Source organism: Mytilus edulis, chromosome 7 (assembly GCF_963676685.1).
Source record: "Mytilus edulis chromosome 7, xbMytEdul2.2, whole genome shotgun sequence".
Classification (NCBI taxonomy): domain Eukaryota; kingdom Metazoa; phylum Mollusca; class Bivalvia; order Mytilida; family Mytilidae; genus Mytilus; species Mytilus edulis.
Genome location: NC_092350.1, coordinates 35913058 through 35939047, shown reverse-complemented (window position 1 = coordinate 35939047; position 25990 = coordinate 35913058). Strand labels below are relative to the sequence as shown.

Sequence of the window (25990 nt, the reverse complement as noted above, 5' to 3'; positions counted from 1 at the left end):
AGTGTTATATTTATCATACAACTTCCTGTTTAAAAGGACCCAAATTGCTATTTATTATTGTTTTGTTTATCAGTTATGAAATAGAAATTGCTTTAAAGTTCAAGAAAAAACACAAAAATGTCAGATGAACCAGGTATGTAGAGTATTAACTAATGTATCCAGTTCATTTTGTCAATTCAAAAACCGTGAAATATTGTGAATATAATTCAGTATGTGGCAGGTGCAAATTATACATTTTGATTTGTGTGACAGTCTAAGTGATTCTTGTATAATTTTTAATTTGTGTTCATTTTTATGTACTGGGGGTTTAGTGTGATGTCCATTTTCATTTAACTAGTACATATTTTGATCAGGGGCCAGTTGAATAGTTGATTTTAATATGACGTCCTTATTACAGTATTATGCTTTGTAAATTAACGCCGTGTTCTAATGAGCACAAAATATGTTTGACACATGTACATGTGCACAAACTTTCTGTTTATTTTAAAGTTATTTCCGTCGTTATCCTTTAAAATATATACATTGAGCTAACATAAACTTTTATTGTATATTTTTATCAAACAACATATATCAGTATATTTACCCATCTTCGCCAGCCAAGGGTTACGATCCACTCCCAATCTCTTCACCCTCAGCGGATTGAGACACAGTTGAAACTTGCTGCATCAAATCAAAAAGCACCAATAACTTGATCATGTATAAATGTAGAAAGTGTTTGTAAACAATTGCCACGTGTTTATTGTGCAACAAGTCTTTACATCCCTAAACATACGACCACATTCAGTGACAATTTTAATACTTTTAATCGACTAATAGAATTTTCTTTGTATATTTTTTGCACAAGTGCATGAATGTTGATGTATATTTTCGTTTCCGGGTTTACCAAGCATGCCAAGTGTGTAGAATCTAGATGCCACCGTGTTTTTACAGGCTCCAAATTGAAGAGTTCAAGTGCTACCATTGGTCAAGAATAATGTATTAGGAATGGGTGTGACTTTAATCTTCCAATAGAATGCGCAACATTGTTTTCACAAATGTTGGCTTAATCTGCCAAGGGTGAAGAGAACGGGAGTGGATTGTAACCCTTGGCTAGCGAAGACTATATTTACCCTGCTCATAGTTTTTCAAATATGAAATGTAATGTACAGACTCCTCAGGGATGAAACGGGAACAGCCAAACATTTTTATGGTATTTTCGTATGCTTCAACCTATAGATATAAATATTGTATTTGTCCTATCAGAATCGAAATAATTCCTTCGTCAAGTTCATGTCATGCTCTATGCTCATTTTAACACTGTGTACTTACATGTAGGCATGATTATATTTGACCACGTTTAACACCTCGCTAATAACGGTCAGTGTAAAATATCGACAAATATAATGGCTGCCCATATTAAAATGAGCATAGAGCATGACATGAAGGAATTATTTCTTAAATAGATATTTTTATTTTAAGTGGTGGTTACACCATTGATCATGTAAACATTACAAACATAAGCTATGTATATAGTCATGAAAGTGTATGACAACATTAAAAATAATATCAACAAATACAATATTGCATACTTATTGACTGGGTATGAGTGGAATAGTATTAAAGTTTATTGTCTCGAGGAGCAACTATTGTCCTGAGGCGTCATGGGCGTAGGGACAATAAACTTACTATTCCATGAATATCCAGTCAGTAAGTGTTTTATTACATGTATATTGAAAAAGACAACAGACAATAAATGGCGGTGATAAATCAACTATCGTAATATTAAAAAAAGAAGAAACTAAACTATAACTTTTACTTCATAGATATGTTCAAATGCTAAGGCTAAGTCTTGCACTGGCGTCAACCCTATACTAGATACAATAGGTACATTTTAAAACAAGACGTTGTTACTCCCGCGTTATTTTCAAAATCCTCCAATTGCGAAGCTGCATTTAAAATTTTGCGAAATATAATGACTCTTGCAGTCAAATAAATTCACCCAGGTGCAATACTTGGAATTTTTTTGACCGGTCCAATATAGTTCGAAGCTTAGCTTGTTATTTGTAAAATAGTGAAAATATTGTGTACTTATACATTTGTAATTATTTTATATATATAGAAAATGATAACTGAGGTATAATAATAAGACATATATGTTAAACATTCAAACCAGCTATTGTTCATAGGCAAAAATGTTTATATTTAACTGAAGCCTTCCTCTAGTTTTGGATTTTTATACGACTGCAAAAATTAAAATAATTTTGGTCGTATATATTGGTAAAAAAATGTATGATGTCGTCGTCGTCAGAATTGTCCAGAGACAGATGGTTTCAGGATAATAACTTTAGTATACATGTAGGTAGATAGAAATCAATAAAATTCAAATACAATGTTTATAACATCAAAAGGAAGGTTGGGATTGATTTGGGGGGTTATGGTTCCAAAGGTTTAGGAATTAGGGGCCCAACACAAGCATTTATCTAGTTTCAGGTCTATAAGTTGTGTATAAGTATTTCAATTGCTCTGAAATTGTACCATAATGTTTAATACCATAAATAGAAGGTTTTGGATTTATTTTAAGGGTTATGGGACAAACAGTCTAGGAATTAAGGGCCAAATACAGACATTTTTTATACGACCGCAAAAATTTTAATTTTTTGGTCGTATATATTGCTATCACGTTGGCGTCGTCGTCTTGCGTCGTCGTCCGAATGCTTTTAGTTTTCGTACTCTAACTTTAGTAAAAGTGAATAGAAATCAATGAAATTTTAACACAAGGTTTATGACCACAAAAGGAAGGTTGGGATTGATTTTGGGAGTTTTGGTCCCAACATTTTAGGAATTGGGGGCCAAAAAGGGCCCAAATAAGCATTTTCTTGGTTTTCGCACTATAACTTTAGTTTAATTGAATAGAAATCTATGAAATTTAAACACAAGGTTTATGACCACAAAAGGAAGGTTGGGATTGATTTTTGGAGTTGAGGTCACAACAGTTTATGAATTAGGGGCCAAAAAGGGGCCCAAATAAGCATTATTTTTGGTTTTCGCACAATAACTTTAGTATAAGTAAATAGAAATCAATGAAATTTAAACACAAGGTTTATGACCACAAAAGGAAGGTTGGGTTTGATTTTGGGAGTTTTGGTTCTAACAGTTAAGGAATTAAGGGCCAAAAAAGGGCCCAAATAAGCATTATTCTTGGTTTTCGCACAATAACTTTAGTATAAGTAAATAGAAATCAATGAAATTTAAACACAAGGTTTATGACCACAAAAGGAAGGTTGGGATTGATTTTTATACGACCGCAAAATTTGAAAATTTTTCATCGTATATTGCTATCACATTGGCGTCGTCGTCTGCATCGTCGTCGTCGTCGTCCGAATACTTTTAGTTTTCGCACTCTTACTTTAGTAAAAGTGAATGGAAATCTATGAAATTTTAACACAAGGTTTATGACCACAAAAGGAAGGTTGGTATTGATTTTGGGAGTTTTGGTCCCAACATTTTAGGAATTAGGGGCCAAAAAGGGCCCAAATAAGCATTTTCTTGGTTTTCGCACTATAACTTTAGTTTAAGTTAATAGAAATCTATGAAATTTTGACACAAGGTTTATGACCACAAAAGAACGGTTGGGATTGATTTTGGGAGTTTTGGTTTCAACAGTTTAGGAATTAGGGGCCAAAAAAGGGCCCAAATAAGCATTATCCTTGGTTTTCGCACAATAACTTTAGTTTAAGTAAATAGAAATCAATGAAATTTAAACACAATGTTAATGACTACAAAAGGAAGGTTGGTATTGATTTTGGGAGTTTAGGTCCCAACAGTTTAGGAATTAGGGGCCAAAAAGGGACCCAAATAAGCATTTTTCTTGGTTTTCGCACCATAATGTTAGTATAAGTAAATAGAAATCTATGAAATTTAAACACAAGGTTTATGACCATAAAAGGAAGGTTGGTATTGATTTTGGGAGTTTTGGTCCCAACAGAATAAGGGGCCCAAAGGGTCCAAAATTAAACTTTGTTTGATTTCATCCAAATTGAATAATTAGGGTTCTTTGATATGCCGAATCTAACTGTCATGACTGTGTATGTAGATTCTTAACTTTTGGTCCCGTTTTCAAATTGGTCTACATTAAGGTCCAAAGGGTCTAAAATTAAACTTAGTTTGATTTTGACAAAAAATGAATCAGTTAGGTTCTTTGATATGCTGAATCTAAAAATGTACTTAGATTCTTGATTATTGGCCCAGTTTTCAAGTTGGTCCAAATCGGGGTCCAAAATTAAACTTTGTTTGATTTCATCAAAAATTGAATAAATGGGGTTCTTTGATATACCAAATCTAACTGTGTATGTAGATTCTTCATTTTTGGTCCTGTTTTCAAATTGGTCTACACTAAAGTCCAAAGGGTCCAAAATTAAACTTAGTCTGATTTTAACAAAAATTGAAATCTTGGGGTTCTTTGATATGCTGAATCCAAAAATGTACTTAGATTTTTTATTATGGGCCCAGTTTTCAAGTTGGTCCAAATCAGGATCTAAAATTATTATATTAAGTATTGTGCAATAGCAAGTCTTTTCAATTGCACAGTATTGCGCAATGGCAAGAAATATCTAATTGCAAAATATTGTGAAATAGCAAAAAAAAAATTAATTAGAGTTATCTTTCTTTGTCCAGAATAGTAAGCAAGAAATATCTAATTGCAAAATATTGTGCAATAGCAAGATTTTTTTTAATTGGAGTTATCTTTCTTTGTCCAGAATCAACTTAAATCTTTGTTATATACAATATACAATGTATATTCACTTTTTACTACCAACTGATAAATTAAAATAATCTTTACCATTCAGTGATAACAAGCAGTTTTTTTACATCTTAATATTTTATGATGTATTTAAATGAGTAGTTATTGTTGCAAACTCCATTAGAAATTTTAATTGAGATTAGTTTTGGAATAAGGGAAAGGGGGATGTGATTAAAAAAATTGGGTTCAATTTTTCTCATTTGAAATTTCATAAATAAAAAAGAAAATTTCTTCAAACATTTTTTTGAGAGGATTAATATTCAACAGCATAGTGAATTGCTCTAAGAGAAAACAAAAATTTTAAGTTCATTAGAACACATTCATTCTGTGTCAGAAACCTATGCTGTGTCAACTATTTAATCACAATCCAAATTTAGAGCTGAATCCAGCTTGAAAGTTGTGTCCATACTTGCCCCAACCGTTCAGGGTTCAACCTCTGCGGTTGTATAAAGCTACGCCCTGCGGAGCATCTGGTTGGAGTTGAGGTCACAACAGTTTATGAATTAGGGGCCCAAAGGGTCCAAAATTGAACTTTGTGTGATTTCATCAAAAATTGAATAATTGGGGTTCTTTGATATGCCGAATCTAACTACAATGTATGTATATAGATTCTTAATTTTTGGTCCCGTTTTCAAATTGGTCTACATTAAGGTCCAAAGGTCCAAAATTAAACTTAGTTTGATTTTAACAAAAATTGAATCCTTGGGGTTCTTTGATATGCAGAATTTAAAAATGTACTTAGATTTTTAATTATTGGCCGAGTTTTCAAGTTGGTCCAAATGGGGGTCCAAAATTAAACTTTGTTTGATTTCATTAAAAATTGAATAAATGGGTTCTTTGATATGCCAAATCTAACTGTGTATGTAGATTCTTAATTTTTGGTCCAGTTTTCAAATTGGTCGACATTAAGGTCCAAAGGGTCCAAAATTAAACTAAGTTTGATTTTAACAAAAATTAAATTATTGGGCTTATTTGATATGCTTTATCTAAACATGTACATTGTACTTTGATTTTTGATATGCTTTATCTAAACATGTATATGTACTTTGATTTTTTATTATGGGCCCAGTTTTCAAGTTGGTCCAAATCAGGATTCCATATCAAGTATTGTGCAATAGCAAGAAATTTTCAATTGCACAGTATTGCACAATAGCAAGAAATATCTAATTGCACAATATTGTGCAATAGCAATTAATTTTCAATTGGAGTAATCTTTCTTTGTATAGAATAGTAGTTGATAATATATGTTGGAAATATGCCAGACATGACTATGATGTCATTTTCTATTTTTATTTGCCAATAACTTTATGTAAATAACTTCATTGGAAATTTGCCAATATAAAATGTTGCTGATGAAGCTTTTTTTCCTTATCTTATCTAAAATGTTTTTAGATTTTTAGATAATGTATGTTGGACATTTGTCAGACATGACTATGATGTCATTTTCTATTTTTATTTGCCAATAACTTTATGTAAATAACTTCATTGGTAATTTGCCAATATAAAATGTTGCTGATGAAGTTTTTTTTTCCTTATCTTATCTAAAATATTTTTAGCTTAAAAGTTGTGTCCATACTTGTTCTCATTTCAGATTTCATAAATAAAAAGAAAATTTCTTCAAACATTTTTTTGACAGGATTAATATTCAACAGCATAGTGAATTGCTCAAAGGCAAAAAAAAATTTAAGTTCATTAGACCACATTCATTCTGTGTCAGAAACCTATGCTGTGTCAACTATTTAATTTTAGATTTAAATAAGTTTGAAGAAGAAATCTTTAATTGATTTGTAAAATCTTGACATTTGTTTTGTGTAAAAAACCCATATAATGTCAAAAATTTGATCACAATCCAAATTCAGAGCTGTATCACGCTTAAATGTTTTGTCCATACCTGCCCCAACTGTTCAGGGATCGACCTCTGTGGTCGTATAAAGCTGCGCCCTGCGGAGCACCTGGTTATAGTTTTAGGACAATAACTTCTGTGTAACTGTATGGATCTCTCTGCCATTGTACCACACGGTTCCATATAACAAAGGGAAGGCTTGGAATGATTATGGGGGTTATGGTCCATAAGGTTTAGGAATTAGGGGCTAATAAAGGGGCCCAAATAAGCATTTTTGTAGTTTCCCAGTCAATAACTTGTGTTTAAGTGTATAAATATTTAAAAGCAGTGTAAGGGAGGTAATCCAATATAAATTCCATTTAAAGAATACTGTTATATTTATATGTTTACACTGCTTGAAAATTATGTATTAAGAAATGATGCTTGTCTAGAGATGATTACAATGTAGCTATAAATTCATTTTTTAGACATTACTTTTAATCAATATTAATTTTAACCATGACTGTATATGTCATTTTATATTTTAATATTTTATGATGTATTTAAATGAGTAGTTATTATTGCAAACTCCATTAGAAATTTGAATTGAGATTATTTTTGAAATAAGTGAAAGGGGAGGTGAACAAAATTTGGGGGGGAGCCGGGGAGGGGGTAAATAAGAGTTGTAAGGGGGGTACAATTTTTCTCATTTCAGATTTCAGAAATTAAAAAGAAAAATTTTTCAAATATTTTTTTTGAGGGGATTTATATTCAAAAGGCATAGTGAACTGCTTAAAAGCAAAAACAATTTTTAAATTCATTAGACAGCATTCATTCTGTGTCAGAAACCTATGCTGTGTCCCAAATTCAGAGCTGTATCAAGCTTAAATGTTGTGTCCATACTTGCCCCAACTGTCCAGTGTTTGACCTCTGCGTTCTGTGGGGCATCTGGTTTCTTGTGGTGTTGAAGACCCAATTAATGACGGCATTCAGTTGTTTTCTGCTCTCTGGTCTGGTTGTTTTCTCTTTGACACATTTCCCATTTCCATTCTCAATTTTATTGTATATCCTGTTGTTTGCAAACAATATAAACATGTTTCAGAAATCTTGCTCTGATCTCTATTGGAAATTCCATTGGTCTGTATTTAAATCAGATATAATATAGTGTTTTATCTAAAACTATTTAGCATGGCGCGCCGCCACACCCTTTTTTTTTCCAGACGATTGCCCTTTTTCTTCTGAAAGAAAAACATGCTATGTGCCCTATAAACCTTTATGACACATTTTTTGCACCTGTCACAATTTAGGAGTCTCTGGCCCTCATTAGTCTTATATGTTCTTATGCCCCACCTATGATAGTAGAGGGGCATTTTGTATTCTGGTCTGTGCGTCCGTTCGTTCGTCTGTCCAAATGGACAGACAGACGAACAATCAAACAGACGCACAGACCAGAAAACATAATGCCCCTCTACTATCATTAAAATGAGAATGTGTCATAAACACAACAACCCGACCAAATTGCAGAAAAACAAACAAAGCCCACCAATAGAATAGGTTTTCAATACTGTAAGAAAATCCCACACCTGGAGATGGGCTTCAGCTGGCCATGGTCCCTTAACAAAATATATATATAGTTCAGTGAAAATAGATGTCCCACTAAACTTCTTTACATATATATGAACTAAAATTAAACAAGAATGTGTCCATATATATATAGTACATGGATGCCCCACTCGCACTATCATTCTACATGTTCATTGGACCGTGAAATTGTGGTCAATACTTTAATTTAGCATTAAAATTAGAAAGATCATATCCTAGGGAACATATGTACTAAGTTTCAAGTTGATTGGACTTCAACTTCAGCACAAGCTACCTTGACCAAAAACTTTGACCTGAAGCAGGACAAACGGATGCACGGACGAACAAACTAACGTCTGTCCCGCTTCAGGTGTCAAGGTAGTTTTTGATGAAGCTGCAATCCATTCAACTTGAAACTTAATATACATGTACCTTATGATATGATCTTTCTAATTTTAAAGCCAAATTATACTTTTGACCCCAAGTTCACGGTCTACTGAACATAGAAATGGAAGTGCCAGTTTCAGGTTAAAGTTTTTGGTCAAGGTAGTTTTTGATGAAGTTGAAGTCCAATCAACTTGAAACATGTTCCCTATGGTATGATCTTCCTAATTTAAATGCCAAATTAGATTTTTTAACCAATTTCACGGTTCATTGAACATGGAAAATGATAATGCAAGTGGGGCATCCATGTACTTTGGACACATTCTTGTTATGTATATATTATTGGATTAAACCAAATTTACTAATCATTTTATTTAAGTTTAAAGGAGCACTAGCTACGAGATATATAAAAAATCTAAAGTTTGATTTTTTTCTGTTCAATCAATAATGAAAGTGAAATAGTGAAATAACAATTCGCTTTTTGCAGCCAAAAAGGTTCAATTTTGTCAAATTACGCTAAGAAACATAGATTTATTAGTTATTCACTTGCAAGTGAATGAGTCGACCTCTTTAAATCCGTATTCATGTGAACTTCAATTTAACCCCTAGCTAGAGATTGGCAACGCATGCATTGTATGTGTACTGGTTATTTAAAGAAAAAGAATGTCAACAATGAAAGTGAAACTACGGTAAATCATTTGATTATTAATTCGATGCACATAAAATCATTCTTATACGGTTAAAAACAATGAGAAACATCTATTTTTAATCTATAAAATCAAATCAAGCAGACCTATAAAAATCCAATTGCACGTGTTGGTTTAATCTATTCATATCTTTATTTTTGTTTACATCGCTTATATGGTCATCTGAGGTCAAATTGATAGTTAATAAGATGGCGTCTGGACTAAAATACACACGAAATGAACCTATATATTATTTACCCCATGCTCTGTAAACTGTTTATTTTAGACTTTTGATAGTTTGGATAAATGATTTACATTATTATAAATCAAATATGAGAATTTCAGTCAAATCGGTGACCATGAATTTGACAGCTAGTGCCCCTTTAATAACTCGTAAAAATTTACCAAATTTAAATAATATTAATTTAAATACTGATGTTTTGCTACAAATGAACAATTATTTTATTCAATCATATAATACAAATGTACCTAAAATAATGAAAAAAAATATCTAATAGTATAAAAGACTACATTTACATTAACAAGCAACATGACCAACACCAAAACCAAGAGTTGTATTACCATGAATACTGACTGATAAACTGTCTTGGTGAATGTTACAGTTGAGTTCAGTCATGCAGACACAAATCTCCCCTTTGTCTATCTGGTTCAGGAAGTGACAGTTATTGGTAGCCCAAATACCATTGGATACATGCATTTGTACTTGGACTCAAGAAAATAGAAAAAATCTGAAACATTGTCCTAACATTCCTTGTTTCATAAATTCTCTAAATTAAAATATTGCAATCAATAATATTTGTTTGAGGACAGTTCCAAAAAAAAAGAACATATATTTGAGTTGTCAGACCATAGGAATATAGAAACATTTACTATCACAATAAAACAAAAATGATGATTGTCAAAATTATATGGACAGACTGATTGACATTCAACAAGAGTTATCTTTCCTTGTCTACTAGATTTTAAATTAAATACTAACATAATGATTACTAAATCTTAGGAAGTTGCATATGTACATGTGTAGATAAAGTAAGTCAATTATTCAGGTGCAGATTCAGGATTTGCAAAAAAGGCCCATCCAGACAATGATAGGCATGAAAAAGTCTATGTTTTCTTGACTTGTTAGAAGTTTATACTTAATTGCATTTTTACATTTCTTAATCAATTTACAAAATTTAGCCGACCGTGCAAGGACTGTATAGCCAGTCAAGGTCGTTAAAAACTTCCATTTGTTGTATAAAATTGAGAATGGAAATGGGAAACTTGTCAAAGAGACAACAACCTGATCAACCAAAGAGCAGGAAACAGCTGAAGGCCTCCAATGGTTCTTCAATACAGCGCGAAAATCCTGTACCAGGAGGACTGTTTCAGATAACCCCCGAACAAAAGTATGTACTACAAAAATGTAGTTCAGTGATAATGAACGTCATACTAAACTCTGAAATATATAAAAGACACTCAAATTAAAATTTTGCAAGACTAACAAAGGCCATGCAGAGGCTCCGGACTTGGGACAGTCGCAAAAACGTGGTGGGTTAAACATGTTTTTTAAAATCTCAACCCTCCCCTATACATGTATCTAGCTAATGTAGAAAACACAAACGCACAGCAATACCCACGATACATGTATCTACGGACATCTAGGTAAATAAAAAAGTATATAGGTAAGACATAATATTCAGCTGTAATTTATTAAGTACATGTATCTTGTTTCACAGATTTTTTCTATATTATAAAATAATTATATATACAATAAAATTGTTATATTTTCTTACAGCAAATCTACCTCCATCATATGAAGATGCTATAAAAGGCCAGCCTCCTCCTGATGCTCCCTATCCTACACCTTATCCACCACAACAGTATGGTGCACCTCAGCAGTATGCTGGACCAACTCAGCCATATCCTCAGCAGACTTATCCAGGGTATCCTCAAGGACCTGGAATGCAGGGATATCCCCAAGAACCTGGAATGCAAGGATATCCTCCAGGGCCTGGAATGCATCCTCCTTCGGGATATGGTTATAACTCATATCCAACCTGTACAACTGTAGCTCCAACGACTGTAGCCCCTTGTGCATATACTGGTGCAGTATGTATTATTTGTGAACATAGATTAAATATATGTTTTACAGCAAAATTAGAGACAATAGATAGCTTTCCTGATCTAACTATGTGAATTATGACTACCAGGAAAGTTCTGTTGTAACAATTTCAAAAAATGTCTCATTCAAAATTTAAGTCAACAGATAGGTCTTTTGAAAAATACTAAACATTATCATATGTATATGACTTCTTAAATTATTTTTTATTAAACACTATAACTTATAAGGGTTATCAAATGGATACTTTTAGATATGATTTATTTCCTGCAAGTTCATTGTTATAATTGCTTAATTTTACTTTTGTGATGTATTGATTCTCAGAAAGTATAGTCAGGATAAAAATACATTTTATGATGTCTAAAACTTTTAAGAATACTCAAGCTCATAAATTGTGTTATGCAATTATCCAAAATAAAATGAGAATCTGCAAGAAAAGAAAGATAACTCATGAATTGAAGAAGTTATAACAGTTTCTCAAGTAGGGAAAATAGATATTAATGTAATGAAAATTAAATTATGATCTTAATGTGAGAAAAAAGCCATCGACTTAAAGGGAATTATTTCTGTTCTTTAAGAGTTTCTGCCTAGTTAATTAATTGCATGATATTTCAATAGCTGACAAAAGAAATGTTTAATTAATGAACATTTGGAATTTGACAGATATAGATTTAAATAAGGTCAATATTAGATATGATGAGCCCTCTATCATCTAAATACCAAAAGACAATTGCAAGTTACCAGCAAGTTGATGCTGCTACTACAGGTCTCATTACAGTCTTGAGCAATGGGCAAAACCTATTGTGTATAATAAGCCTTATAATGAAAAGCCCTGATTTATACTAAAACATTATAAAAGAAAAGTCAGTATGGTGAACAGTAATCAGCAGCAATCACTAGTACTAGAGTAAAGTGTTGTGTTTTTTTTTAAATAATGTGATTTCAAGAAAGTACAATGTAGTATATGAAACTTATACTTCCATAGAAAGTTATGTTTAAAACTTTGAATATATATGGTTTTTTTTCTATTTAACAGAGTTTTATCGTGACATCAGAACAAATGCAAGCACAAAGAAGAAAAAAGATGATTATGATGTTTTTTGTAGGAATAGTTATGATCGTGGTTTTTATCATAGTTATAACATCATTTTAAGCAGAATGTAAGTTTTTTCTTATGTTATAATTAGAAACGGTAGAATGCAGGTGTTATAAATCTTATCTTTATAAAGATCAGGGGCAGATCCAGCCATTTTTAAAAGGAAACCATATGTCCCCATTCAAAAGCCTTGATAGTTTAAAAAAAAAAAAAAGGGGGAGAGTTCCAACCCAGGGAAACAGTTTACAATCATTGACCTAAATTGTCCTCAGAAAAGGGTTTTCCTAACCACACCTTTGGATTAAACCTTTTAAATTATTTTTTGGTATTTTAATCATTGAAAGTTTATTGTCACTATTTTGATTTCTTCAATTTATGTATGTAATGAGAATTATAAATTTTGTCAATCAAACGTAAAAATATGTGTTATCAAATTTAACACATGCTTATGAAGGTGTGAGTAAGAACCAGTTTCATCCAGTAGTGAAACCACAATAATTGATGATGAACAATTTGCTTGTAAATTGATAAATCATGAATTAAACTGTCTTTTTGTTTCTGATAGCATGATGACAGCTTTGTTAAACAGAAGGTAAATTCTGCAGGTAAAACAGTCTGGTAAAGGTGACTTAGTCCTCTAACATGATAAAAATAAACTCGATTTTGCAATAGGCCCATTATGCCCATTGGGTCTACATTTTTCAGCTGCCCATGTGAGAAATACTGATATGAAAACTGAGTGTGTTCATATTATGTCAAACAAAAATAATTTTATTGTAAGTGAATTATTTTAACTACTCTAAATCAGTTATTTTTATCCCCTTGTTCATGTGTCATATGTTCAATAAATGAACAAAAACAAGGGAGAAAGTATTGAGAACTAATCCTCATTATATTGAAATCAACTTTCATCAATTTATTAAAGCAATAAAACTGTATGTGTAACATTTGGAAGTCCAGTGTTTATCACTGCAAAACATTGTATTTTCTAATGAAAAACTATTTAAAATGTAAATACAAGTTCATGGTGGAAGAAAAGTTATCCAAAACTTATTTACAGTGAGTATAATTAAAGTCCTTTATGCAAGAAAAGTGTTAAGTTTGATTTAAAATGGAATTTAACCTTTTATCTGAGTGACATAACTATTTTATATTTAGAAATATAAAGAATTAATGTTCAAGATTTAAAATTTATATAATTTTAAAATAAAATCTAACCTAGCTGACATAACAGCAGATTTTCCAAAATCTACATTATGGAATTTCCTTAAGTATTTTTTTACCAAGGTTAAAAGATTAATTGATTGTTGGTTGTCCATCTGACATACCAGCTGAATTTTCCAAAGCTACATTATGGAATTTCTTAAAGCACTTTTTGACCAAGATTAAAGATTAATGGATTGTTAGTTGTCCATCTGACATAACAGCTCAATTTTCAAAAGCTGTATTAATATATTATGCATGTGATTTCATAAAGCACTTTTTTTCAAATTTTCACGCATGATCTTGTAATGAACAAATTAACATTAAATCTTATAGGTAGCTTTTGCAAAGTGGGTCAACCAGAATAAGGGGTTAAATTTGACAGTTACCGGTGAAAAAAGGATACATTTGTATGTTGAAAAGAGGCAGACACTACATACCCCTCAAACAGTTTATGCACTGTTATTTTAACTTGCAGAGAGTTTGGTACTTTTCTTTCGCGCCCATCTAACCAACTGTGACTGAGTTATCGCTTTCCTCCATCAATTTTTTTTTTTTTGCATACTTGATTCACATAGGATTTTTCAATAAAATGCTGAAAATATACTTTTTAGTATTAATGCATTGCGAAAAAATAGTATTTCATCAAATATATTTAAGTTGGATACTCTAATGAATATCCTTTTCATATTTTATAATATTGGATACAAATTTTATTAAGTCTGAAACAGACACTTTGTTGTCAAAGCGGTTCAACTGAGGTACATGTACTACAAAGGCGTCAATATGTAGGAAAGGATTAATGATAATGCAATCATCGATTCGGTCTACAGCCAATATATTCAAATCAAAAATCTGTTTTTTTTTAAATTAAAACCAAACATAGAACTATCATCAATACCAAATACATAAGCAACACACAAAATAAAAATAACAATGTGGTGACACATAAAGACAAATCATTTATTATACATATTAATAATTTGATTTTTGGTGTTTTAACGCCACTTTTAAGCACCGCATTTAGGCTATTTCGTGGCGGCCAGTTTTTATTGGTGGAGGAAGCCGGAGTGCCCGGAGAAAACCACTACCTTCGATAGGAAAACTGACAATCCTAGTCAATTAAGATTGGAGTCGAGTGCACCCGCTCGAGCGAGGTTCGAACTCACAATCTCAGTGTTGACCGGCTAGTGATTACAGTAGTAACTACTTAGACCACTCAGCCACCAAGGCCCCCTATAGATATTGATAAGTAAAAGATATGATCCAGAAGAAAACATAAATGCTTTCACATCTTATATTTATTTTAATTAATAGTGCTAAATGCATGTATATTTAGTAGGATAACTTTGAAATGCAATTTTAATAGTTTAAGGTTCTTTATTCCAATTAAATGGTGCATGACAAGCAAACGCAATTTCCTTCAATGGTTTAAATTATTGAATATATGTATAAATTCATAAATCATTGTTATACGTGTCCTACGGCCAAATGAACACTTCTCCTTAAATTGAGGTTTTGTTAGTGATGGGAAAGCAGTGGCAGGTTCAGGGGTTCAAAGGGAGGGGGGACTTTAAGATGAATAAGGATGACTATATTTTGTAAACACATCTTCCACATGCTCACTAATAATCTTTTTTGGATCTTTTGTATAGTAATTTTATAAATTTACTGTTTGCTAAAATATAAATTATTCTAAAAAATAGGGATGTTCTGGTAACTAACAGAAAACCCTGGCCGTGACGCTAAAACAGCCTGGGGAGAACACTGCGTTTTTGGCACAACTTTTTTTTATCTTTGGTCCTCGATGCTGTTCAACTTTGTGCTTGTTTCAGCTTTCAAACTTCTGTATCTGGGCGTCACTAGTAGATCTTGTGTGGACAAAATACACTTCTGGCGTATTAAAATTTTGAACTTGTTGCCTTTTGTTGGCTGTTGTTCGTGTGTTTCTTTGTCTATAAATGTGTTCTCCAATTTATTTATATTGTAGTCCTGTGGTGTTGAGTTGTCATTTTAATGTTATATTTCACATGGCTATATAAGAGGGAGGTTTGGCATGCCACAAAACCAGGTTCAACCCTCCATTTTTATACGACCGCAAAAATGGTCGTATATTGGTATCACGTTGGCGTCGTCGTCTGAATACTTTAAGTTTTCGCACTCTAACTTTAGTAAAAGTGAATAGAAATCTATAAAATTTTAACACAAGGTTTATGACCATAAAAGGAAGGTTGGTATAGATTTTGGGAGTTTTGGTCCCAACATTTTAGGAATTAGGGGCCAAAAAGGGCCCAAATAAGCATTTTCTTGGTTTTCGCACTATAACTTTAGTTTAAGTGAATAGAAATCTATGAAATTTTGACACAAGGTTTATGACCACAAAAGGAAGGTTGAGATAGATTTTTGGAGTTTTGTTCCAAACAGTTTAGGAATAAGGGGCCCAAAGGGTCCAAAATTAAACTTTGTTTGATTTCATCAAAAATTGATTATTGGGGTTCTTTGATATGCTGAATCTAACTGTGTATGTAGATTCTTAATTTTTGGTCCTGTTTTCAAATTGGTTTACATTAAGGTCCAAAGGGTCCAAAATTAAACTAAGTTTGATTTAAACAAAAAATGAATCCTTGGGGTTCTTTGATATGCTGAATCTAAAAATGTACTTAGATTTTTATACGACCGCAAATTTTGAAAAAATTTTCGTCGTATATTGCTATCACGTTGGCGTCTGCGTCGTCGTCGTCGTCGTCGTCGTCGTCCTGCGTCCGAATACTTTTAGTTTTCGCACTCTAACTTTAGTAAAAGTGAATGGAAATCTATGAAATTTTAACACAAGGTTTATGACCACAAAAGGAAGGTTGGTATTGATTTTGGGAGTTTTGGTCCCAACATTTTAGGAATTAGGGGCCAAAAAGGGCCCAAATAAGCATTTTCTTGGTTTTCGCACTATAACTTTAGTTTAAGTTAATAGAAATCTATGAAATTTTGACACAAGGTTTATGACCACAAAAGAACGGTTGGGATTGATTTTGGGAGTTTTGGTCTCAACAGTTTAGGAATTAGGGGCCAAAAAAGGGCCCAAATAAGCATTATTCTTGGTTTTCGCACAATAACATTAGTTTAAGTAAATAGAAATCAATAAAATTTAAACACAATGTTAATGACTACAAAAGGAAGGTTGGTATTGATTTTGGGAGTTTAGGTCCCAACAGTTTAGGAATTAGGGGCCAAAAAGGGACCCAAATAAGCATTTTTCTTGGTTTTCGCACCATAACGTTAGTATAAGTAAATAGAAATCTATGAAATTTAAACACAAGGTTTATGACCATAAAAGAAAGGTTGGGTTTGATTTTGGGAGTTTTGGTCCCAACATAATAAGGGGCCCAAAGGGTCCAAAATTAAACTTTTGTTTGATTTCATCAAAATTGAATAATTGGGGTTCTTTGATATGCTGAATCTAACTGTCATGACTGTGTATGTAGATTCTTAACTTTTGGTCCCGTTTTCAAATTGGTCTACATTAAGGTCCAAAGGGTCCAAAATTAAACTTAGTTTGATTTTGACAAAAAATGAATCAGTTAGGTTCTTTGATATGCTGAATCTAAAAATGTACTTAGATTCTTGATTATTGGCCCAGTTTTCAAGTTGGTCCAAATCGGGGTCCAAAATTAAACTTTGTTTGATTTCATCAAAAATTGAATAAATGGGGTTCTTTGATATTCCAAATCTAACTGTGTATGCAGATTCTTCATTTTTGGTCCTGTTTTCAAATTGGTCTACACTAAAGTCCAAAGGGTCCAAAATTAAACTTAGTCTGATTTTAACAAAAATTGAAATCTTGAAGTTCTTTGATATGCTGAATCCAAAAATGTACTTAGATTTTTTATTATGGGCCCAGTTTTCAAGTTGGTCCAAATCAGGATCTAAAATTATTATATTAAGTATTGTGTAATAGCAAGTCTTTTCAATTGCACAGTATTGCGCAATGGCAAGAAATATCTAATTGCACAATATTGTGAAATATCAAATTTTTTTTTAATTAGAGTTATCTTTCTTTGTCCAGAATAGTAAGCAAGAAATATCTAATTGCAAAATATTGTGCAATAGCAAGATTTTTTTTTAATTGGAGTTATCTTTCTTTGTCCAGAATCAACTTAAATCTTTGTTATATACAATATACAATGTATATTCACTTTTTACTACCAACTGATAAATTAAAATAATCTTTACCATTCAGTGATAACAAGCAGTTTTTTTACATCTTAATATTTTATGATGTATTTAAATGAGCAGTTATTGTTGCAAACTCCATTAGAAATTTTAATTGAGATTAGTTTTGGAATAAGGGAAAGGGGGATGTGATTAAAAAAATTGGGTTCAATTTTTCTCATTTGAAATTTCATAAATAAAAAAGAAAATTTCTTCAAACATTTTTTTGAGAGGATTAATATTCAACAGCATAGTGAATTGCTCTAAGAGAAACAAAAATTTTAAGTTCATTAGAACACATTCATTCTGTGTCAGAAACCTATGCTGTGTCAACTATTTAATCACAATCCAAATTTAGAGCTGAATCCAGCTTGAATGTTGTGTCCATACTTGCCCTAACCGTTCAGGGTTCAACCTCTGCAATCGTATAAAGCTACGCCCTGCGGAGCATCTGGTTGATTATGCGCCGAGTTTTCAAGTTGGTCCCAATCGGGGTCCAAAATTAAACTTTGTTTGATTTCATCAAAAATTGAATTATTGGGGTTCTTTGATATGCCAAATCTAACTGTGTATGTAGATTCTTAATTTTTGGTCCCGTTTTCAAATTGGTCTACATTAAAGTCCAAAGGGTCCAAAATTAAACTAAGTTTGGTTTAAACAAAAATTGAATTCTTGGGCTTCTTTGATATGCTGAATCTAAACATGTACTTAGATTTTTGATTATGGGCCCAGTTTTCAAGTTGGTCCAAATCAGGATCCAAAATTAATATACTAGGTATTGTGCAATAGCAAGAAATTTTCAATTGCACAGTATTCAACAATAGCAAGAAATCTTCAATTGCACAGTATTGTGCAATAGCAAGAAATTTTCAATTGCACAGTATTGTGCAATAGCAAGAAATCTGCAATTGCACAGTATTGTGCAATAGCAAATATTTTCAATTGCACAGTATTGCACAATAGCAAGAAATATCTAATTGCACAATATTGTGCAATAGCAAGAAATTTTCAATTGGAGTTATCTTTCTTTGTCCAGAATAGTAGTTGAATCAACTTAAATCATTGTTTTATACAATATACAATGTATATTCACTTTTACTACCAACTGATAAATTAAAACAATCTTTACCATTCAGTTATAACAAGCACTTTTTTTACATTTTAATATTTTGTGCTGTATTTAAATGAGTAGTTATTGTTGCAAACTCCATTAGAAATTTGAATTGAGATCAGTTTTGGAAGAAGGAAAAGGGGGATGTGAAAAAAAAATTAGGGGGGGGGGGGGTTAAATTTTTCTCATTTCAGATTTCATAAATAAAAAGAAAATTTCTTCAAACATTTTTTTGAGAGGATTAATATTCAACAGCATAGTGAATTGCTCAAAGGCAAAACAAAAATTTTAAGTTCATTAGACCACATTCATTCTGTGTCAGAAACCTATGCTGTGTCAACTACATTTGTATTTAATCACAATCCAAATTTAGAGCTGAATCCAGCTTGAATGTTGTGTCCATACTTGCCTCATCCGTTCAGGGTTCAACCTCTGCGGTCGTATAAAGCTGCGCCCTGCAGAGCATCTGTTTCTTTTAAAAATGTTCTGTACCAAGTCAGGAATATGGCCATTGTTATATTATAGTTCATTTCTGTGTGTGTTACATTTTAACGTTGCGTCGTTTGTTTTCTCTTATTTTTTAGTGTAAGTTCACATTGCGATAATCGTGTCACGGTACTTGTCTATCCCAAATTCATGTATTTGGTTTTGATGTTATATTTGTTTTTCTCGTAGGATTTTGTCTGATGCTTAGTCCGTTTCTGTGTGTGTTACATTGTAGTGTTGTGTCGTTGTTCTCCTCTTATATTTAATGCGTTTCCCTCAGTTTTAGTTTGTTATATATAATTACCCAGATTTAGTTTTTTGTCCATGGATTTATGAGTTTGAACAGCGGTATACTACTAGTCCGAGACCACAATTATTTCGTAGTGCATTTCTTTTAGAACATAAATGAAAATAAAAAAAATCCCACCTGCGCTTTCTCAAAGAAATTTTTAGAGTGTGTTGTACTACTTTGGGACAAATTATATCAAAATTATAGAAAACTTCATCGGCTCTAACTATATATGGACAATTTTATGTTAAGGGCGTCTTGAAATCTTTTGACAGCTTCCGAAGTGCTAATTTTTAACCTTTTTCAGCTGGACCAAATCATTACTTTCCTTAAAAATTCTGGACCCAATGTTTTTTACAGTGTAATTTCAACCCCCCCCCCCCCCCTACTTGCAATTTGAGGCATTAAACATGGAGAAATAAATTTGGAAGGGGTATAAAAATTAATGGCAAGTAACCCACTGTCAACACTAGGGACGATATTACGAAAATCAAGGGACGACAATTGTGGTCTCGGACCTACTGTTGCCTTTATTCATCATATTCTGATCTTGGTAATTTTGTAGTACCTTGAATTGAGATTTTGGTAAGGGTATATTTTTGCAGTTTTTCCTAAATTAGTGGTCAGATATTTGCTTTAAGATTAGGACTAATTATGTCAATACTGATTTTTTGGGATTTTTTTTTTGTTAAATGGAATTAATTGTTGAAGTAATAAATTGAATGATTTGTCTGTCTGTCCTACATCAGGTTAAATTGCCGACCGTGCATGACCCTAATGGGTAGTCAATGACGTTAAAAAAAAAACTCGTTGTAAGTTAAATGAAGTTCATCACGAAGTTATGTTAAATGAACTTGAATCTCATTACATGTGGTCATTGTGACGTAAACTTTTAAAAATATATTTGAAATAAGCGGTGTGGCCCAGATTTCCCAGTTCTTTTTATTCGAGGACAGGATAAAATGTTGTGATGAGGTAGTTCACCATGAGAATGTGGTCACATCAACTAAAATGTTGTGGTAAGGAAGTTCACTGTGAGAATGTGGTCAACTTGAAATTAAGTTTATTATGAAGTCAACTACATTTGTATTTTTAAAATGCCAAAGAATATCTTTTACATAAATTTCCCAGTTCTCTGAACATGGGAAAAAAGGAAGTGCGAGCAGAGCATGGTTTCCTATTGACACATATACATCCTTGGTATTTATTATTGTATTTAATTAAATATTAGCATTTATTCACACTAGGTTAAATGTTTATTATGTACATCTTATATCTTATAAAAAAAAACTCAAAAGGAAAAAATATTTTGCAGGTATGTTTACAAGATGCTGGATATAACTGTAGACTAGTGAAGGATAGCAAGAGGCAGAGGTATTGCTAATCTGAAAGTTGAATATCTGGAAATTTATAATAAAGGAGGGAATATTAAACATATGTTACCAGTGATATCATTATATGGTGTAAAACTTTAATTATTTTTCTATAAATACATCCCAGATTATAATTTTTCATTTACAAAAATATACACTCTACATTTTTAGTTTATTTTCTATTTTGTTTAGCCATCGATAAATATTGTATTGATATGGTTGTTTTGTATAAATATATACATGGAAATGAATTTTCTCAAACATTATCATTTGTATAATGATAGAGTAGATAAAAGAGATCCACATGAAATATTGCAGTTGTAGGCAACTAAAGGAAGAAAATGTCTATGCAGTAGATAATTTGCTATATACCTGTTGGTGTTTGTATGTAGTAATGGCTATATACCTGTTGGTGTTTGTATGTAGTAATGGACATAAAAGATTCTGATCACATTGTAATGGGAGGACAAAAATTTGTAACTGGTATTTTTTTTAAATGATAATTTGGAGTTATTTTGGGGTAAAGATTGCATGAAATACAATCAAAACCCTATGTTACTGACTTGATATCTAAATCTTCCAAGGCTTATCACTTCCTTTTTGATACGAAATATAGTGCATTGATCATAACATTTTATACATCCTTTCCATGCACATTTCCAGAAATTTTTCAATGTAATATTTCTTCAGATATTAAAGTCAGAAAACAAGGTTACACCTGTCAAGAAAATTACATATCTTTTGCAAGGTGGAGGAATCTAATATCTGTTCTAAAAATATAAATGATGTCATTGTTAAAGGCATCTTTAAAAAAATGGAGTTATCTCCCATGTCCAGAATTGTAGTTGAATCTACTAGTATTACAACCAATGCTTTATTATGCAATATTTAATTTTACTTCCCACTGATAAATTAACATTTATAATCTTAACCCTTCAAGTTCTGTGCTTATAAACACTTTGATTAAAAGAATTGATAAGATATATTTAACTGATATATCAGAACCTTACACAAATATAAAACGTAAATAATCATATTTTCTTTTGGATAATTCGTCAAACATTTAATGCATGTATCAGTTAATAACTGATGTAACTATTACAGTTTGTATCTCAACTTTCTTGTAGTATGTGAAATTATTATTTATTTTATTTAAATTGAGCATGACTTTTTTTTCCGTCTTGGACTATAATTAAAGATGTTAACCTTTTGACCAAATTAAGTTGTGTTTCCCAACCACATAGTTGGCTAGAATTGTCCTTGCAATTGATTCAAATATTCATAATAACCTTCTTTTTTTTAATTTCAAAGGAGATAATTGCAATGTTATTTTTTTATGTAACTTAATCCTATGCATTTTTAAATGAAACATAATAAATAAGTTCATTAAAAAATCTATTTAAATTAAGTTGACTCATAAAAATCGCAATGATGGGGGCAGGTTTTTAAAATCAAGTTTTTTTAAGGGAAATAAATGTTATTCTATTGAAAAATAAGACTATTTTTTATTAGGATAATATGCCAGAAGATTAAATATTTTTTTTTACAATTGATCCTTTTTTCTTTTGTCAACTTAAATGCAAATACCAAGAACATCAAAATGTCTGACAATGTTGAAGAGCAGTTGTATACCGGTAGTTGTCTTTTTATCCCGGATAATACCAGAACTAACTGGTTCATAATTTGTCATATTTTATATAAATTATGTGAACTGCATGCAGAAATATATATCAGATTGAAAGATTTAAACAATTGAAATGTATATAATCAAGAGGTCAGAATATTCATTATATTTTTTATTCATAGATCATGTGCTTAAAATTCAAAATAAACATACATGGTATACAGTGGAGACACTTTAAAAATGTAATAGCAACAAAAGATTTGTGTTGTTTGTTTCAATCCAAAAAATAAATTAAGACCTATTCTAGAACACGTCTTCTGGGTGCCATGTATGATTTTTTTGATAATCCTTCTATACATAATGTTGTTAAGTATTTAAGAAATAGATATACATATTTATTGGTGTTTTAAGAAATGTGTATGCATTGATCTGTGATAACTTTTTGTACATGAATTGAAAATAATTTTGCATGGATTGCAAATTTAGTTTCTGATATTTTCCTCATTTTTTTCCTGAATTCAAGATAATTTTATAGTTTTTATGCAAACTTTTACCAAAATTGATAAATTAATTTAGTTATTATCAAGATAAGTTGTTTTGTTTCATCATCAATATAAATAGGTTTGTAATAATATATAAATTCAATGGGTGGAAAATCAGGTACTGAAATATAGTTATTTTTATATATTTCTTATATATATAAATGTTGTTTATATATTCCATATGTCATATGCATTGGTAATATAATTAGTATTAGTGTGTAGTAATTTCTATTTGTCTTTTTGGATTCATTTTATGATATTGTCTTTTCACTTCCACTAATTTGTCTGGTTCAATTGTGTTTCTATGATTCTGAATTGTTAAAATTTAAGGCCCTCACTGATTTAATTTTAAATTCTTTGGATTTTTGGATGTAAATGAAGAGGTTCAAGTGAGCAAAATTGATTTTTGGAATACAAGTGACTAGTGCATTAAAAATTTAATGTATATTTCTTTTATATAATATAATTCTTCATGTAGGTAGTGGCGAAATAAGATGCTTTATAAAATTTGTATTTTAAAAGAAGAAGAAAAAATCAACCAATCACTTAAAGTTCGTGTAGAAGTTATATTGATATTGTGGTACATGTACACACAATGAAATTATTCAAGTCAGTGTGTAGAATTAAGGTATTTTTCAGCAAGATACTGTGAAAATTTTATTTTATAAATATTATTTTCTAAGAGTTTATCCAAGTTAATCAAAAGAAATTAAAATCAATTAAGTTTGGCCTCAGAATAATGTAGGTCTCTGTATTGTTGTTCCCAATGTTTTCCATACTATCGGATATAGTCAAAGTTCTGATTTACACTGTTATTCAGTCTATTTACTTTGTAGATAATATTTCTTTTGTTTCTTACCAACAGTTTAATGTGCATCATTATCATGATAATAACTTTGATACATACTTATTAAGATGGAGACTATTTTATATGTTTGTCACATTTTTATGTGCAATTATAAAAAAGATATTGCAGGAACTTTAAACTTTATTGACATTAACTTTTGTGGCTAAGCTGCCGGTATGTTTATTATGGTATTTTGGTTTTAAACACAATAGTGTAAATTTTAACTTATAGTGTTAAGTGATGGGTGAAATCAATCTCATTTTTGTGATTTATATGTACTTTCTTGAGATGGGAAGTGCTGATATTAATTCATGATAGGATATATGTTAGTGGTATTTGTTCAATTGTTGTCATTCATGTGGTAAAGTCTTTCTAACTCTTTTTCATAATTTATGCATTGGTCAATCTGTATTTTGTTTTCTGTCAAGTTTTGTTCCTTTATAAGATCATAAAACTTCAGTTTTGAAAAATTGAGTATCCATTGAAGATTAATAAAGTTATGCACTATTTTGAATATATTTACACTTTTATTCTTGCCATGACTTGGTGCTGTTAATATTTTTTAATCATTTTATTGTTTATTCTAATCTTTCTATCCTTGATCTGTTTCTATTCTGATAACTGTAATTCTCTGATGGTTGTGGCCTAATATATCTCTCTAGCATGATGACATATATTTTGTACATCACACAGGTGATAACACAAATGGGATAATTTTATTAATCAGTAATGGTCAATTAGATCATGGAAGTCAAATTTTACTTCCATGATTAGATATAGACCAGGAGGCTGTGCATATTTATATTTATATTCACAAATAGGAGTCATTTATGGAAAATGTCAAATTTTAACCCGCCTCCCCACACCCCCCACCCCCCAACATTTAAATAAAATCTGATTATGTTTTGATTAAGTCTGATCTTGCATAACAGCAAAAATAAGCCACTTAGAGGGATTTTTTTTACCACAACAGAAAAGTTAACATGTCGTGAGATCCTCACTCATTATAAATCAGCAATTTAAAAGTGCAATTTTGTATAAAAAATTACAAAAATATTTGGTACTCCTTTACATAATTGCTGTTAGTAATAATTAAATTTAACCTGTAAATACATGTTCAATGATATAGTTTTTTAAAAGGATCTGAATACTATGAGGGCTACTTAAACATAGCAATATAGATTATCATTGTCTAGTCAGTTTCTATAGATCCTGTTGGATATAAAAGTGCACAAGAACTATTAAATTCGTGTATGTAAGGAATATCCATGGATAGAGAAATATAAAATGTATGTGATTTTAATGATTTAAATGATCAAACATACTTTTGGATCTTCAGTGGTTGGTACCGCTGCTGATGGATAATCAGTCTCATCCACAAAGTAGCTAGTGCTCTGGAATTGACATTATTCAAGTGATACATCTTGTGTGCAAATTTCTACGTCATAAAGTTATGCCAAGGCATAGTTATAGGTTGCAACTCCCTCAAGCTGCAGTATTGACATTTTGGCTGTTTTGTAAAGGTCACTTTGGGGCTTGTTTTGGATTGGGTTTTTTTTTTTTTGGAAGAATAAAAAAAACATTAGGTGATTTAATATCCCTTTGAATAGGGCTATTGAGAAGAAACAGTTAAACAATATATATTTTGCATGCAAACAATTTTTATTAAAATATTAAATCATGGTTAGCCAAGAAGACATTGTAACACATCATAATGTTCTAATGTTCATAAAACAGTCTTTTTTTAACATTTTGTATTTCATAATTGTCTTTTTTTTCATTTATATTTGTAATGTCATATATCTGTTGATCATTAAAAGTCATAATTTATACAAAAA

At 31.2% G+C, this 25990-nt stretch overlaps 1 protein-coding gene across 1 annotated transcript; it reads left to right on the top strand.

Moving 5' to 3' along the window:
* Window positions 1-25990, top strand: LOC139481366 (uncharacterized). The gene is made up of 4 exons (XM_071264663.1): window positions 1-133; window positions 11052-11365; window positions 12412-12535; window positions 21082-25990. Exons 1-3 carry the CDS (start codon window positions 118-120, stop codon window positions 12526-12528), a joined length of 447 nt encoding a protein of 148 aa, XP_071120764.1. The 5' UTR covers window positions 1-117; the 3' UTR covers window positions 12529-12535; window positions 21082-25990.

Bases quoted from the DNA above. Each gene is read 5' to 3' on its own strand.
- LOC139481366 (XM_071264663.1), top strand. The intron at 11,366-12,411 runs GTATGTATTATT...TCTATTTAACAG, and splicing joins CTTGTGCATATACTGGTGCA to AGTTTTATCGTGACATCAGA.